We start from the raw sequence: 16,795 nt of genomic DNA, 5'->3' as shown, positions 1-16,795 counted from the left end.
GTCTTTTTTAAAAAAAAGATATGGCATATCTCATTCTTATTATATTTTTAATGTTTTAAAGTTAACGTTTTTATTTCATTTCTTACATCAGGAATTTTGATTAAATGTACCACAGAACAAATGTACTATTTAAATAACACTAAAAAAGACTGACTCCAAGTAATAATAGAATAACCTAACATTTCTTATTCCAACAGCCATATAGCCATATGTCTTGTTTAGAAAAACAAAACAAAACATCCTTAACAATAAAACCACAACCTGAAAAAACACCTCAGTCAAACACTGACCTCAAATCAGCAAAGCTCAAATACGCAGCACAGTCTGAATTTGGTGGTGAAATACACAGCATTGTTCATGGTGTAGAGGAAATGTTTTACCAACTCAAAACCTGGCTCCATCAGGAAGAAACAAAGCATGCAGACCTCTCCTCATATTCTGGATCTCTCCCTCTTGCTATAAAAGGACAAAGAACCATTTAGGAACTACACCTCCACAACAAAAATCCGTACACAACATCTTCTAAATATAGTTTGTTATGTCGTTTTGGCAGGTGTGATTTTTAAATTAGAACTTCCAAAGAAGAGTGAAGGACACAAAATGAAAAACAGTGACTTTGTCCATGTCTAATCCATTCAGAATGTGTCATGTTGACTCACCATCTCAGTCAGGACTGTGTTCTGAAGTAACTTCATGTCTTTTCTTATGAGGCACATCTGAAAGCAGCAGGCAGAGCAGCAGGGTATTAGACATGGGGACATGGAATAATATGAAAGTCAGGTCAAGCAGGGTACAAGCTGACACATGACAATGAGATGATAAGCAAATATGATGTAAAGGCCATTAAGCAAAAGAAGAAAAAAAAAAAAGAAGGGACAGACAGGTTGACAGGCAGACATGACATGTTATGTTAAAAAAAAAAAATTAATAATTATAAATATTCTTTCAAAGCTTCCTGAAGTCTGAATTCACAGTTAGTTCAGAGGGTCTATGCTATCACATGAGCAACAAAATGAAAGACATATTACAAGTTTGAGCGTCAGACCTGGGATGTGAATATTGTCTGCTCGTACTCCAAGCTGTGACACAAGTTGTTCTGGAGGGCTTTCTTCAGAGTCTCATTTCTGATGGGAAGGGCACACAGTAAATAAGAGAGAATAAAAAAGGGGGGAACACACAGGGTAAGAGAAAAATTGTAATACTCAATGCAGCATTTGTACTGTAACAAAATGACAGCACTGATGTACATATTAAGCCTAATAGCTTATTTTGAAGCGGTATTCATATATTACCTGTATTTGTGTATGTCTCAACAGAATCTATATTCCCCACTGAAGAGCGATTCTGAATATCAGTGATCCAGATTCAAGCTTAATTATAAAAAGTACACCAGGGGAAAAAACTAGCAGCAAATTTGGGGATTCGCAAAGAATGACATGAGTAGGAGGAAGGAAGACAATGATGGGCTCTGAAAATAAAACCCTTCTGTCAGTAATCACAGGGAAGCTCTATCATTGAAAACATCACTGAATAGTGGAGGCAGGAAGATAATATGGATGGTGCTTTCTGAAAAATGTAAGGACAGAGCGAACAATGAATCGTGTCGATTCAAAAATCAGGAGGAATTTCCGGTGATGTTTCTCTTTATCATGTTCATTAAAAATAAATAATGTTAAAACCATTACATTACATTACATTACATGTCATTTAGCAGACGCTTTTATCCAAAGCGACTTACAATAAGTGCATTTAATCATTTGGGTACAAATAAGAGCTAGAAGTAAGTAAGAGCTTCAAGTAAACCAAACTATGAAGTGCTAGTCGTAAGTGCGATGTATAGGTTTTTTTTTGGTTTTTTTGTCGTCGTCGTCGTCATCGTCTTAGTCGAGGTAGAGTCGGAAAAATTGTGTAGGAAGAACGGAAGAAACCATAATTTAATGAACAGCTACAGACACTGCTGTGATTACAGGTCAATCACGAAGATGTGCTGAGGAGCGTGATGCCGACTGATTAAGAAACTGAAAACCTTTATTGGGATGTATTCTTTCTTTCTTTTTTTTGTCATTCCCATTAAACTTGAATCATCATTCCAGGCAGAATGGCCGTTTACAGTCAGCAGTAGATAACACAGCGGAAAGTTTAGTACTATGAAGACATACCAGCTCAAAAAAGAAAAGCTCCAGGGGAAAAATGTATTTTAGAACCAAGCTTGTTCCCCAGAACACAGTGTTATTCAAACGTTAAGAGTGTGAGGTCTAGGCCTGTGGGAACTGCATTGAGTGTTTCAGGAAATCAGCAGCAAACAAACAACAAGGCTCTTTCAGTGCTCATGTTAACAGAAACACAAAGTCTTTACAATCACCTCCTGACTTCTTGCTCCTGGAAAGAACGGAAAACCACAATCTGTTTTTTCCAGTAAGTCTGTGAAAAAAAAACGACGAAAACATGGATAAGAGACACAAGGCAAATCAACATCAAGACAACAACAACATTCAATGACAGTATCATCTAACACAATACAACATTGTGATATACAGTAATGTGCAAAAGTCTCAGGCCACCATTGCATGTGTTGTTTTAGCAATGCCATAAAGTCCATCAAGTATAATTATTATATTATATTATTATATCTCTTAAAACTGGGTTGGACATAAAAACAACAGAGCTGATAGTGTCCTGACACTTGATTAGTACTGTATTTCATTTTAACAACATGGTTTCCCATTTACTCTTTAAATATAAGGTGTGTGCATGCATGTGTGTGTGTGAGAGAGAGAGAGAGAGAGAGAGAGAGAGAGATAAATAGATAGTAATTGGCAAAGTGACTCACACTCAGGTCTTTTTCCATGTTTGCAAACAGAGTGTCATCCTGCTCTAATTTGTGAATCTCATCCAAGAGGACCTGCTGGACCTGCTCAAGCTTCTGAGTCCTGTGGAGAGAACAGATTTTTTTATCAGTGAAACTCACTTTGTTATGCAGTAAATTGGACTTGGAGCATCTTTGGGAAATAAATGAAAAAGCTGACTCTACTGTCGCAATACAGTTGTTTCCCCAGGACATGATTTACTCTGTGGCAGTAGCTACCAGGGAGGGGGTGGTCACACTGAGGTCAGTAAAAACTTTATTTCGTTATTCAGCATTGTTCTATTATATTATATTATATCCTCTCTGCCTCATCCTGTACCTTGCCCCATAATTTTAGCTGTTTCACAGGGAAAATATGATACTTTTAGACCAGGAAGACCCAACCTTGCCTTCTTCTTACAGGAATACACTTTCTCAAATGCTTTGTCATTAACATGCTCAGAAATAATAGATGGCATTTTGTGGATGGGAGCGACATAAAAATATAATTGAATTGATGAGTCATTGTCAGTATTATGATGCCAAATTGTCTCTAATGCATAACCTGACTAAATCTAGCTTGATCCTCTGTAGTAATGGGTCAACAATTTAGCAAAAAACAAACAAAAAACAACTGACCTGTGTTTAGTGGCTTGCATGCTGAGGGAGGTGACATGTTGCTGGACAGTCTTGAGAGATAACTTGTTGTAAACATCCATCATCTTGTTACGGCTCTGAATACAAAAATAGTATACATGGTTTCTTTAACACACCATGCCTCAAACAATTTTCACTGATTGAGGTACAGCTGCATGTTCATTTGCTCTGTATTACATGTGTGAGTGTGCCCAACCTGAGACTTCTTCTTAAGCTCAGAGCTGAACTTCTGGCACATGTAATTTGGGTTAATAGCAATTTCAGACAACTCCAAATCCTCGTCCATGTCCACGTCTCTAGCCCTCACTTCGGCATCCCAGTGACTGGAGCTCACTGTGTGGGAAGAAGACTGAACTCGCTTTAACTCTTCTTCAGCAAACGCCTCAGTAACTGGGGATATAAGGAAGATCCACTGACAAGTAAGGACTGAATACCTCAGAGATTACATTTCTGGGTAAATAAACAAAAAAAAAATGACAATATGAAGAAGTTATTTATTAACCTCTGCATGTTTTTGGTAAAATATGAAAATGTGTCATGTCTTAGTATGTATTATGTTTAAGCACCTTTGTTTTGTGTAGATTGTCTAGCATGTAGTATGTGAATGATGATTCAAGTAACTTCTCACTAAGATTCTTGTTATCCAACTGGTCTTAAAGAGAAACACAGATGGTTTAGACCAATAAAACTGTTAATATATGAGAAATATTAACGTATTCATCATTTTTTTTAAAACTAATGGTGTTGCATGAACAGTATTTCATGCTGTGGTCTGTATTATATTTTTGTAGTTCTCATTAAGAAGGGGATTGAATTTTGACAATATTCCAACGGGATGCAATTTTATTCCTGGCCCTATTTACCACAAATTTTCATCAAGTGACATGTCTTACAGGAATGGAACAACTTCCTTGGTTTCATTCGAGGAGAACACAGCCCTCTCATCTTATTTTTCTTCTTCTCCTTCTTCTCGTCTTCCTCAGAATCACTGTATAAGGAGATGTGGCGCTTACGATTTGGTCCTGTGACAAAAACAAGTTACAGTTTAAAAAAAGAAAGAAAAAAAACCTTAACAATAATAATAATAATAATGATAATCACATCTAACACAACATCGATTTGAGCATGGATCCCCATTAAAGGACATTACATGATGTGTCAAGTGTTAAATAGTCTTACACCAACTAGGAAATCTAGTTTATAAGTAAAGAATGGAGCTGAACACAAAAAGTATTTTACCAGAGATAAGAATCTGTGCAGGCTTCACATCTTGGTGTGAAAGTGGTGTTTTCTGTAAGGTTGGATAGTAATGCATAAGTTATTTGTAATTCTGTCTGTCATTGTTTTCTTTCATCACTTCCACCAATCTATCCATCCATTCAAAATGTGCTAAAGCCATCCTTACCTCGGTTTCATTAAACACACTCAGAGACAGACTTTGGCTGTCCTCAACTTTGCTGGTGATCATGACTGACTTGGTGGATAACTGGCTCAGTGAACCCTCAGATATTTCAGACATACTAAAACCATAAAGGCTGCCATGGTGGACGATGTCTTCAGGGAATGGTGACTGAGGAGAGGGTGTGGGTGGCTTGTCCAGCTCAAGCAATGTGGATGTCATCAGAGGCTGAATGGGCAGAGACAAAGGAGACAGAGGTGCTGGAGATAGACACTGCTGATTTGGACTTATCTGGAAACAGGAAATTATGGACAAGAAGTATGTCAGCTCATTTGGTGATCAGCAAATCAACATATCTGTCATGGATGAAGTCTTGCAGCACTATTATCAGTCACTCTACTTCATCATTCAGAACATCGCGTTTAACTCCATAATTTAGGATATTAACACAATATATTATTTTAATGGTTAAAGTTGTATTTCTCAAATGACCACGTCAGACATTCACCCATGACCTCAAAACCTCAAAGATGGGTGTAGGAGGAGTGAATTGTTACTTCTAAACCATATCTGCCCACATTTTCTCAGCTGGTCTGGGAACTTAAAATAACAATGCTCAGGTTTCAGACCTACAGTGCATCCTTAAGTTGTAGGTAACTGCTCATGAAGGTACATGATGTGCATGTAGAGTAGAGGTGTCTAGACTGCATGACCAGGTATACAATCCAACACTTGGTACAGAATCAACCTAAGCTATAACATATACCTATAGCGTAGGTTGATTCTGTACCAAGTGCTGGATTCACACTAAGAAAATGTGTACCACATATTCTATTTTACCCATGTATACCTGGTCATGCAGTCTAGACACCTCTACTCTACATGCACATCATGTACACACGTCAGAAAGATGCTGTTACCTCTGCTGTGAAAGCATTGTTTTCAGGACATTGACGTTTCAGTGAAGGGAGGGAGGTGGCAGACTGGATAGAATGAGTCTTGGATATGATGTGCTTCTTTTCTGCATTGACGTTAGAAAGGGAATTGAAGTTTCCTTTACTGCTGACTGTAGAGCGAAGTTTGGGTAGCAGCAGGACTGGTGAGGGGAAATCCTGGCAGGTGGACTCAGGGGAGGCAGGGAGCGGGAATCCCTGCGGGGTGAGAAGAGGCGAGCAGCTCATATCCAAGGTTGAGGCCAACCTCTCAGCAGCTGAGGGGGTGCAAAATAAGCACAGATGTTCAAACAGCTGGCCTTAGCAGTTCAACAAAGAGTAAGAGGTCAAAATGTACTTGTTTTCTACATATCAATTTACAGTTAAAGGGTTGTAGAGCAACAGGGTCATTTATGTAAGAGTTTTAAAAAATGTAATACATTTATATATACTTGATACTGAAATGGCAAAGTAAGGCAGCAACATATTATAAATCGACTTCTAAGCTTAGTGACAGCTAAGTGTTGTGTTTTTAATACATGAAATAGGTTTTGTGATTTCAGCTTCCTCAATGACAATATTTTCTAGTTTTTGTGCTTCATTACGACAGTAAGCTGAATATATTTGAAAACAATGTGATTTTTTTGGTTTGGGAAACATTTTGTCTTGCCATTTTCTGATAGTTTTGGGTTGAAACAACTATTTCATAAATCAAGAAACAACACTTTTAGCAATTTGATCTAAATACAGCCTATACACATTTCTCTATGGATTAAGTCTAATAGATCATCAGAATTTGTACAGCATCTCCACCTGCTTTATAGAAAGGAAGCAACAGCACAAAACCCTTATTTTAATATCTCTGATATCAAATGAAACTTGGAAAAAAAAAAGGAAAAAAAATAAATAAATCAAAGTGATGGAATAAATAAACCGTTTGACCCATCATAAATCATGTAGTAGACATTAGTTGGTGTCAAAGGAGGCAAATTATGTTATGTGACTGTGTGAGAATCTTACATCTCATGGTTTCAATGAAAGGTGGGGATGAACCGACTGGGGTCTGGCAAAAAGCTAAGGAATCTTCCAATGGTTTCATCTGTTCTTGGACACAGATAACGTTGTTCTTATACTTTGAAGTTTCTCGAGCAACATTCTCAAGCCTCTGCTGCTGAAAAACAAAGTGTGTCTGTAACAGTATGCATCATATTCAAAAAGCACTAAACCTATACAGGCCGACAACATAAAGGTGGAGATATTATGTGCACTTGTGACGTGTACTTTATTATACCATATTTAAAATGATGACAATGTATATTCACACCACAAACAACATAATAAGTAACCAACTGGGGCTGACCCCTTATGGTCGACCAGAATAATCATTAGTCAGCAAGATTTCATCGGTCATTTAGTCCAGAGGCATGCAGACATTTGCAGGCAGGTATGACGGCCATTCGCAGAGCACACCACAACATGCATGCTATGGCTCTAGTCAGTCAGAGTATAAACTCAAAGTTAACCACAACATGAGCATGCAATAAATGCACAAATACCAAAATGTGTTACATAACATGATTTATGAGCCTCTACCTTGGATGTGGTTGGCTGTTTTGAGTCCACATGGCTGCTAAGATGGCTGCTCTCTGACTTTATGTAACTCTTGGTTGTTGTTTTGCTGGCAGACCTTTTGTTCATGCGAGCAACTTCACGAGTTTTCGCATTGTCCTCCAGATGATCAGGTGAGGAGTTCTATTTTGAAAAGAAATCTAACATTTAATCGATTTGCAAAATCTCTATAATTACACAAATTTTAATGTCGAGAACGTAAAGATTTACTGGCATGTGCTACTGACAGGTATTTTCCCCCCCTGTGTGCATGGACTGTGATAAGCACCCAAACTGACTTTTGATGCATTATATTTGCTTAAAAACATGCATTCAAAAAGAGTTTTCAAATACAATTAAGTCTACAATCCATGTGTTCAGGAGACCATTCATTTTTAATGATTATTCTTGTAAAAATAATTGAATTTTACGGTATAATTTGCTTGACATCAGCATTTAGCAATGAATGATGTGTGGTGAGACAAGACAATGCCAGATGTGTGGGTGTGGGGGACTAGTACTGTAAAAACGAAATGTTGTTGCTGTCTTGACATAGCATGTTTCTGTACTGTCTGCAACGGTGGTATAACACCTTTGACTGCATGAAAGACCGCTTCATTATTTGTCGTATCTTTTGGAGTAAAAATATATATTAGTAACCAAAATTTTGATGTAGCTCTACATTGTAACTGGAATGATCCAAATTATGTGACAACGCTGCCAGAAGAGATAAAAAATATACATATATATTCAGAACAAATGTCCATATGCATACATAATAAGAAAGAAAAACATCGATGAATTGTTTACCTCAGGAACAGTAGGGTCCTCTGACACTGACTGGCTGTCATCAGTATCTGGCTCTTTGTAGTTCTTTGGAAAGGTGGCAGCAGCTCTTTTGGGCCTCCTACCTGCTGCACATTGTCTGCTGGGTTCTGCTTCTGGCCTCATGGCCTTCTTTGGTTTCTCAACTCTCTCCTTCATGCTCTGCTTCCTCTGCTTGAACAACAATGACACACTGTGGCTGTCTGTGGTAGTGCATTACAGGCAAAGAGCACATCATTTACAAAAACAATACTGCTTACTTCGCTGGGATTGGTATTTTCAGATTTGGGGCAGGGAGGTGTTAAATCTGAAGATTTGTCTGCCAAGAAAAAATAAAGAAAATCCATTTATAAAAAAATATATATACTAACGTCTTCACATTATTGTATCTACATTTCAGATTAAAAACATACTTACAGGTAGTATGTGTTGACACAGCTTTAGGTTTGTTGGGTGCTCGCCTTGAGTATTTGGTCATTTTGGGTTTGGGCTTCCTGTTTGACTCCCTCAGCCAGCTGATCTCTGTGATGGTATGGTCTGTTTCCGTGTCGCTGAACAAATGCTTCTGCAACACACAAAGAACAATGAGACACAAAGAGATATGCACATATTTTCAACTCATAATGAAATATAAATGAAGAAAGTATACTTTTTTCAAAGGTTGTTTTTTCTCGGTTGTTCTGTGGGATACAGAGGAGTCATCAACCCCACTGTCAAACAAGTGGAATATGAAATTAGACTTTTAATACATACAAACTCTTCTTACTGTTGTTCAGTCCGCAGGCCGATTTGAACTGTTGACCTACCTGTTTAGTATGGCAGAAGTGTTGGCGAAAGGTTTGTCCTTTTCCTTAAGAGCAAAATATCAAAAATGTAAACAGTGCAGAGGCAAAGGCAATACTCCTGTCTAATACACTCAATGAAAAACTTTCATTATTTATATTTACCCCAATATGGAATGGTGAGTCAGCGCTGAATTCAAAAACATCGTTTCTGTTCCAACAAGAAATAAATAAATGAATCTTAAAATGCATTAAAAGTCACTGAAATTTAAATTTAAATTTTGAGTGAGTACAGCACATTACCTCAAAGATTTATTTATTTTTGATGTTGATTTATTGTGGGATTTCATAAGGCGTAAAGCTCCAGTTACATTACTCTATTTCAGAAATAATAATCTTTAGAAAAAGCAGGAGATAATACATACAGGAGATGCATTTATAGCTACTCATGTATAAAGAATAGATTGCTTACTTTAGCATTTGGTAACCAGCTCATATTGAAGATTGGCCTATAACAAAAAAACACCAACAATCACTAAGTGAGATGATTTAGCTAGTGGTGACATATTGTTTTTTTTACTACAGTAAAAATGTAGCCATACAGTCATTACTGTGTGTACCTGTTAAAAACAGGAGGGATCAAGATTGAATGGACATCTTCTGTTGTATTCTTCACTATGGGTTGGGTTTTAACATCATAGTGGCTTGAGATTTGTTTCACCATGCTTTGTGTAACCGCTGCATTTCTCTGATTCATAACAGAAGGTGTGACACTTTCAAAATACAGAACGTTACCATTACCAAACTTAAAAGGGACATTAGGCTCAGACTAACATACATTTTCTTTGCTTGAAAGGGCACTGTTTTTGTCACCCTTTATGTTGGGTGGTTTTCTCTCCTGTGGGTCTTTCATTGTGAGAGCCATGACTGGAACTTTGTTTAGAGCAGCATGTGCTTCCTTAGACATCTGGCCTTTGGTCTTCCCTTTTCTCTGAGCTTGCTGTACTTTAGAATCACACAACATGAGAGAGAGCTGGTCTTCAGAGCTTCTGCTCTTAGCGTTCTCTCTGATACGAGACGTTTTTCTCTGGGTTGCAGTTGGCTCTTGAGGTGCACAACCTTGGTTTTGTTCACTGGCGACCTGTTGCAGGCGCTCACTGAGTTTGGTATGGAACTCTTTCTGGCTGATTGGGCCTGAGTCTGGAACTGTGGCTCTCACTGCTAAAGATGTACCCTCCTGCCATTTTAATGAACTTAAATGAGGCTCTAAAAGAAAATTCAAGAAAATAAAAAGCTTTGACAACACCTTTGTGTGAAATAGTTAGTGATGTTAGTTAAAGATATTTGATGACTTACCAGGTCTATTTAATTTCAGTGTGGATACCGATAACCTTTCAGAAACTGACTGTTTGCTCCAGTTTGAAGATCTGCTATTTGAATAACATGTTTAGATATGCCTTCACCGAATATATTCAACATTACCAAATAGATTGATCTTCAAATATTGTCGTGGTTCTTCACAGTGCTTACATGCTTTTTGGAGATCTGGGTTGAGTGTCAGGCACAAAATAATCCTCTGTAAGTAAAATGATAAAGACTGGGTTACAGAGTCTCTGACAAATAGTACTGTAGCTATATTTTGAGGCTAAGTTTAAGCCAATACAATACCCAGAGCCTGTTCTTCTCCCTGTCCAGCTGGGAATACATCTATTTCCAATGGGACGTTCTGTAGGACAAGCAGAGACAACAAAGTTTATGACATAGTTAAATGAAATTCTTCTGAGAATGGTTGCTGCCTGAAAGTTTAACATTATTTGGGCTCAGGGTTATTCACAGTTCATACATGTAAGTCAAAAGCAATACAACTGTGCTGTATACAGATAAATCTGTCATATCCACATATACTGAAAATAGTTCAAAAAGATGATTTTGTGCAATTAGACAACACATTGTACATCAACTTACTACTATAAAAAAGAACAATTAGGTGATTATAACTTTTTGCCTCTGCCAACAATCTTCTTAGTGACCCAATTAGAAGATGAGGTCTGTGGAATCATATCACCCAGAAAAATTATTCCAAAAGCGAAAACAATATTATATTTTGCATATTGTGACATCACTTGTCTGGTTTGCTGTTGAAAAATCATCGTTGACTTACTGCTTTAAACAGTGTTCAGTATTATGTATTATGTTAACTGCAGTGCTTTAAGTGTTTCATACCTTCTCTTTCATGACACCTACTCTTGCACTGCCATTACATGAGGAATGTTTACCCTTGGTTGGGGTGTCTAGAAGGCAAAGGGAAAAAACAAGGTTATGTGAAAGTAAACTCACAGTAACAAAATTGTTTAAAATCAAGTATATTATAAGCCTCTGGGTTTTGTTAATAGTTTATAAGGACCCCCTATGTGGAGATTAATGTAATGCAATGACTTAATTGTACAACCTGATAATAACATGAATAAAAAGGAACACCAAAATTGTACAGTTTAGAATTGTACAGTCTTAACCTACCTAATGGCATAACAGCAGAGAGGGAGCTGGCACTACATACACTTCCTCCCGCATTGTTGCTGATGACACTGGTGGACTCTGAAATCCTCATTTTGGCTGGGATTGATGTCTGAATGGAAAATAATTTTTAAGACGTTGTTTTGGAAGCATTAAATGACTGCATTCAGTCTAACAGGATGATGAATAGATACAATTATTATCCAGAATTCTGTTCACGCCATTTGAGAGACATACTATACTGAAATCACAAAGACATAATATTTGGACATTCTGATTATCATTCCTAAACAACAACAATGTATTGTACAAAACTACAATACATTTGCTGCTACAGAGTATTTAATTTAATATGCAATATTAACTTCTTTTTTTTTACCTGTACAGGTACAGCTGTGGCAGGTAGAATGTAAGGTGCCGTATTCTCACTTTCACAAATGGACATCTGGCTTTCTGGAACAATCTGCATGAGGGTGGAATGAACTGTAATTGTGGTTTGCACCTACGGAGCTTCAAAATGCTTATACCACCACTGATAAAACCCTAGCACCTATATCCACTTCATACATTGTGGCATAATGTGATAATAAAAATACATGCATACCTGGGAGCCACTCTCTTCCATCGTGATTTTTACACTCGTCCTCACCACAGATGTGCCTGTCTTCTTTACAAAGCCCTGACAGGAGGAGATGCTTGTGAATGTAAATCATCTAATTAAACAAAGTCTAGCATGTCGCTCAGAGCAAAACTAGTACGGCTGTGGTTTTCACATTTTACGAGCTGTGTATATCACAAAGAAATGCTACAAGATAAATTAAATTTAAATTCCCTTTGTGTTTAAACTTTTTTCAAGGGAGGCCAATTTCTTGTCAGTGACATGTCATTACTTTATCTTTCCTTTCAACAGCTCATGTAATTTGATGTAAATACAATAATATATAATGGCTTACCAGGTTTTTGCTTTGTCCATAGACATTACATGCAGCCTGCAGGATATCCAGGGCGGAACTGAAGCAGATGGTAAGACTTGATCCTTCAACTGCACCAACAACCACCACCTCCCTCAGTTTTATGTGCAAGACTTTCTTCTTACACTCCTCTGGATGTAAAATAAAAATAAAACACTTGTACTAAAAGGTTACACCTGACCAGCCACACATAAATCACAAAGAGATATTATCAATTAAAACTACAGGTGGAAAATAGCAATCTCCTACAACCTGGCACAATGCATATTTTCTTGTTGTACAAGATTAATGTTTTATTGTGCATTGTCCCTGTCTTGAAAAATAAATTACATTACATGAAAAGCAGTCTTTCAGTTTGATCTATTTCTCTCCTCCTGCCATTAAAGACACATACATCTGTCTACTGTAAATCTGCTACCTGTTCTTTCTGGGTGGGTGGGTGCATTGAAGACTAATACACTACATACTGTATAACTGTGCTGCCTGTTAAGATCAAATCTACCTCTGGAGGCTTTAAATACCTGTAACAGAGTAGCTTTGGACTTCATTTTCAGTAATACAGATTGTTTCCCACAGAACCTCCTACATGAAGGGGAAACCACTCCATGTTAAACCGTTAACAGATGTCTCCCATTGATTATGTATATACATTTATAGATTATACACTATTTTCAATCACACTTGAGGTACCTGTCCTTCCTCAGCCAGAGAGAAGTAAAAGGATATGCTGTGGCTTCCAAGGTTAAAGTCAATCCAGAACTCCTCCAGCTTTTCATCATTGGGCATCAGCAGCTGACAACAAAGCACTATCCTTTTAACACTGCTAATATATGTTATTGATTACTTTCTACTTTTTTAACATCCAGTGTATACTGACCTCAAACTTGTCCAGATACACATCCAAACAAGGGTAAGAACACACCCTATTGTACAGAGAATGCCAATATTTAGTTATGTGCATTTGTCATTGGCAATGCATGTTTTCATCTTATCTGCTATCACAGAAATGTAGCATTTACCAATCGTAAGACTTTTGAAACACAATTACACAAGTGTTTGTTCTATACATACTTGTTATCGCTGAGGACAGAAGCAGAAAAATAACCAAAACTTTTCTTTCTTATTAATATGACCACTGTGTTAGAGTGGGCAAGGCCTAAGGTATGAATTAAGAGCTACTGTACATTAAAATATCCTTATACTGAATGCAAACGATGACCCCTCAAGTTCCATGTGATTGTGATTGTTGGAAAGCACAGAGCTGTGATGTACCTTCTCTTGTCTCCCTGCATCCCATTCACCATGTTCAGAAACGTCCGACAATCCTGAAATCACACATATTTACATTTAGTTCCCCAAAACCCTTGCTGTAATGTTATTAAAGTCCATTGAGTATTGCAACAATGTAAGTGCTGATGTGATAAATTGTCTAATTTTACCGTCTCAAACTCAGAATCATGAATTTTCACAAAGGCACTGGCTACATGCTCCATGCTGAACCACCGATCTGCTAGATCCTTCCTCTGGTCAGGGGTGGCCATTCTGCACAATGCCTCCATTAGGGCTGTCTGCAAGTCGTAATCTGACACAAACAGACTGTGTTTCACATTACTGGTGTCTATGTATAGATTTTAGGTGAAAAAAAGTGATATAGTACCACTGATTAAAAACTTACCACCACCCTCTGATATCTGTCCAGCCATTTTGATCCTGTATAAATGTGACAAACAAGCCAAAGGTCAGGATAGAGTAAATGTGTACTAATGATACAAGCTATGTGGAAACTACCAAGACATACATGATATCTGAGGCCTCCTGTGATGTTAAGATCTTCCTGTCTTTTTTAAGCTCTGCTGGGATTTTGTCCAGAATCAGATTAAATTTACGGATTGCCTGTTAGACATTAAGAGCAAGTTATTTGGGAACAAAATCAATGATTTATAGTTTTGAATGCTACTCCATATGAGTATATATGAAAATTATTTCAAACCTCCTTCCGGATTAGGATGAAGATTCTGGGATCTATTCCCACTTGACCAACCGGATACAAGAAGGATTCTGTAATTTTGTATGTCCCTGCAAACGACATACACCAGTGTACTACATACTGTGACTAGTGACAAAGAGTACCATGGTTCCAAGCACAGTCTTAAAGACTAAATGCTCATTATCTTTCACCTTAATATGTATTTTTGAAGTCTAACTTGATAGTGCCCCCAAACATAAAACGCACTGAATGCAAATTAGAGAGCTACACACATACCCTCTCTGCACGCTTCATGAACAACCTGTAACAGATGAGAAAAACTGTTTGCAGTATGGACACTAAAATTACCATTTTATTACATCAAGTATGCTTTACTGTAAGATCGTAACTCACCATTAGCGTATAAAAGAATTCCTCAGAAAGGTTGAACATGTTCTCGTCCCTCTGTGGGCCACAGTGGATCCACAGTTGCCTGCATTTCTCAAACCACTGCACCATGTGCATTAGACAAAGTTCAATAAATACCTGACTACATTTACTTATACAGCATTCACAAACTGTGTGGTGGTATGTATTAGGTTAATACTTATCTTATTGACCAGGCCATGACCTATTAGTCCTGACAGCCCCTGGCCACCACCTGATAGTTTTAGGTTTTCTCCACAATTGTGAATGACAATGAGACCCAAACTGGCTGATTTGGAATTTTTTTGATCCAAGTACTAAATAAAGAAAAGGGCATAGAAATTGTTTCATTAGCAGACCGAGACCGGGGTACCATGTCTCGTCCCCTTACATGTTGAATGACAAAGTAAAGCTTCTTGATCCTTGATTAAAACAAACAAGGGATTATGACATGTCATGTTGTGTGTGTCTTGGGCCACATCTTACCCTCTGAACAAGTTTATCCAATTTGGTGAGAAACTGTTGGGAGCATTTTAAGGAGGTCCCTTCATTTAAATCCCTTTGCAAGAACACATCCAGTTCACGAACATCCCCACTCTTTAAGACCTCATCAATGATTTTCTCCAACTGTGCAGTGAAGGGATGAATAAAATATTAAGCTACTTTTCACCAATGCAGAACATCAACTGTAACATTAAGAAGCTGTGATGTTCTTAAGACCAGGTGTGAAGAAATTTAATTTTTACCTGTGTGTTTTGACCCCTTGACATTGTTCTTTACTGGGTGCAGCTTTACTGCCACATTGTCCTCAGAATGACTGTAATGAAAAATTGTAATCAACCTGCCAAACTTAAGCTCTTAATGTGTTTTGTTATCTGTGGACAAGGTAATGTTACAAATATAATCTGTCACATATGTTGACGTTGTACAAGTTGTGTACATATATTTTGACATAATATTACTGTAAGTACTGCTGGTTAACTGAAGCCCAGCACTTGGGGTACTTGGGGAGCTTTAGCTTGAGCTACTGCTGCTAATGTTAGCTAAATGTCAACTGCACTAGCCAAAATAATTTACGGCACCAACGTTAAGTGACCTCCTCTGCGCAACTCTCTAAAATTATTAAAATTATTATCGTTCTCCCACTTTTACATACCGTACTGATGTAAAATAGCATGGCATGATATGTATTTGTTAGTCCGAAACGCGCGAATTATCGTTGAGTTTGTTGCGCAAGCGCAGAGCAGTTCGCTAACGTCTCTTGTTCTGATTCTGACCCAAGGAGTTAAAAAAAAAAAAAAAAAAACTCCCGTCAAACTAAAACCAAGTGAACTCACCAGCGGTTTCACTGAGAGCTTAGTTTCTTCTTTTCCCCTCGGGCAACTAAAACACATTTCCCGGTGTTTCTACCCGCGTTTCATTGTTTATTTCTTCTGTACCGATAACCATGCACACAAACTGACACGCCTTTTACCCATGAGCTTTGACAACCTTGTCCAGATAACAGTGGAGTATAGTCTGTTTACTAAACGTCCAATGCACATACCCTGATCTGTGCACTAGCAAGTGCAACAAGTATGTACCAAACATTTAGCAATTAAAAAAGCAATGTATATTTTTGTCATCATGGTCCTAGTAGTGTTAAAAGAAATGGTGCTTGTGTTGTCATGCTGTGTCATCAATAGACAGTGCTTAACAAATGCATTAGACTGCCACAGCTGCCCTAAATATACAGCATTGGTAATTATCAAAATCATTTTTTTATGTTTCCGGAATGGTTAATACCCCAAAAGTAGAAGGTCTTTAATCGAAATTGCATTTTGAATGCCAAAATATAATTGTTATTTTCAAATGTACTGTTTTACAAAAA

General features: G+C 37.6%; 1 protein-coding gene across 6 annotated transcripts; it reads right to left on the bottom strand.

Moving 5' to 3' along the window:
• Nucleotides 1-30: 30 nt before the first annotated feature.
• sycp2 (synaptonemal complex protein 2) lies at nt 31-16,500 on the bottom strand. Of its 6 annotated transcripts, none has more exons than XM_058643766.1 (45): nt 16,263-16,500; nt 15,672-15,742; nt 15,412-15,552; nt 15,111-15,242; nt 14,914-15,018; nt 14,797-14,821; nt 14,524-14,609; nt 14,332-14,426; nt 14,209-14,243; nt 13,973-14,115; nt 13,806-13,858; nt 13,411-13,456; nt 13,224-13,325; nt 13,055-13,115; nt 12,516-12,664; nt 12,167-12,241; nt 11,942-12,025; nt 11,566-11,674; nt 11,272-11,339; nt 10,717-10,774; nt 10,579-10,624; nt 10,405-10,478; nt 9,887-10,314; nt 9,669-9,796; nt 9,521-9,557; nt 9,352-9,425; nt 9,214-9,259; nt 9,073-9,116; nt 8,916-8,976; nt 8,684-8,831; nt 8,527-8,585; nt 8,252-8,440; nt 7,427-7,585; nt 6,854-7,004; nt 5,822-6,111; nt 4,908-5,192; nt 4,742-4,793; nt 4,396-4,524; nt 3,699-3,835; nt 3,485-3,579; nt 2,831-2,930; nt 2,363-2,421; nt 1,046-1,124; nt 660-716; nt 31-456 (listed from the first exon to the last, which is right to left on the bottom strand). In XM_058643766.1, exons 2-45 carry the CDS (start codon nt 15,693-15,695, stop codon nt 385-387), a joined length of 4,590 nt encoding a protein of 1,529 aa, XP_058499749.1. In that variant the 5' UTR covers nt 15,696-15,742; nt 16,263-16,500; the 3' UTR covers nt 31-384. The 6 variants fall into 6 exon arrangements, with proteins under 6 accessions (XP_058499749.1, XP_058499744.1, XP_058499748.1 ...); XM_058643761.1 differs by having other exon boundaries at nt 3,699-3,892; nt 16,263-16,499; XM_058643765.1 differs by having other exon boundaries at nt 3,699-3,892; nt 10,405-10,475; nt 16,263-16,499.
• Nucleotides 16,501-16,795: the final 295 nt, after the last annotated feature.

Source organism: Solea solea, chromosome 11 (assembly GCF_958295425.1).
Source record: "Solea solea chromosome 11, fSolSol10.1, whole genome shotgun sequence".
Classification (NCBI taxonomy): Eukaryota; Metazoa; Chordata; class Actinopteri; order Pleuronectiformes; family Soleidae; genus Solea; species Solea solea.
The sequence above is the reverse complement of the archived record's forward strand: the minus strand, read 5'-3'. Positions and strand labels throughout refer to the sequence as shown.

Bases quoted from the DNA above. Each gene is read 5' to 3' on its own strand.
- sycp2 (XM_058643761.1), bottom strand. From the start codon at position 15,695: ATGTCAAGGGGTCAAAACACACAG. The intron at 15,553-15,671 runs GTAAAAATTAAA...TTCACTGCACAG, and splicing joins CAAGGGGTCAAAACACACAG to TTGGAGAAAATCATTGATGA. The intron at 457-659 runs GTGAGTCAACAT...GTCCTTTTATAG, and splicing joins ACACAGTCCTGACTGAGATG to CAAGAGGGAGAGATCCAGAA.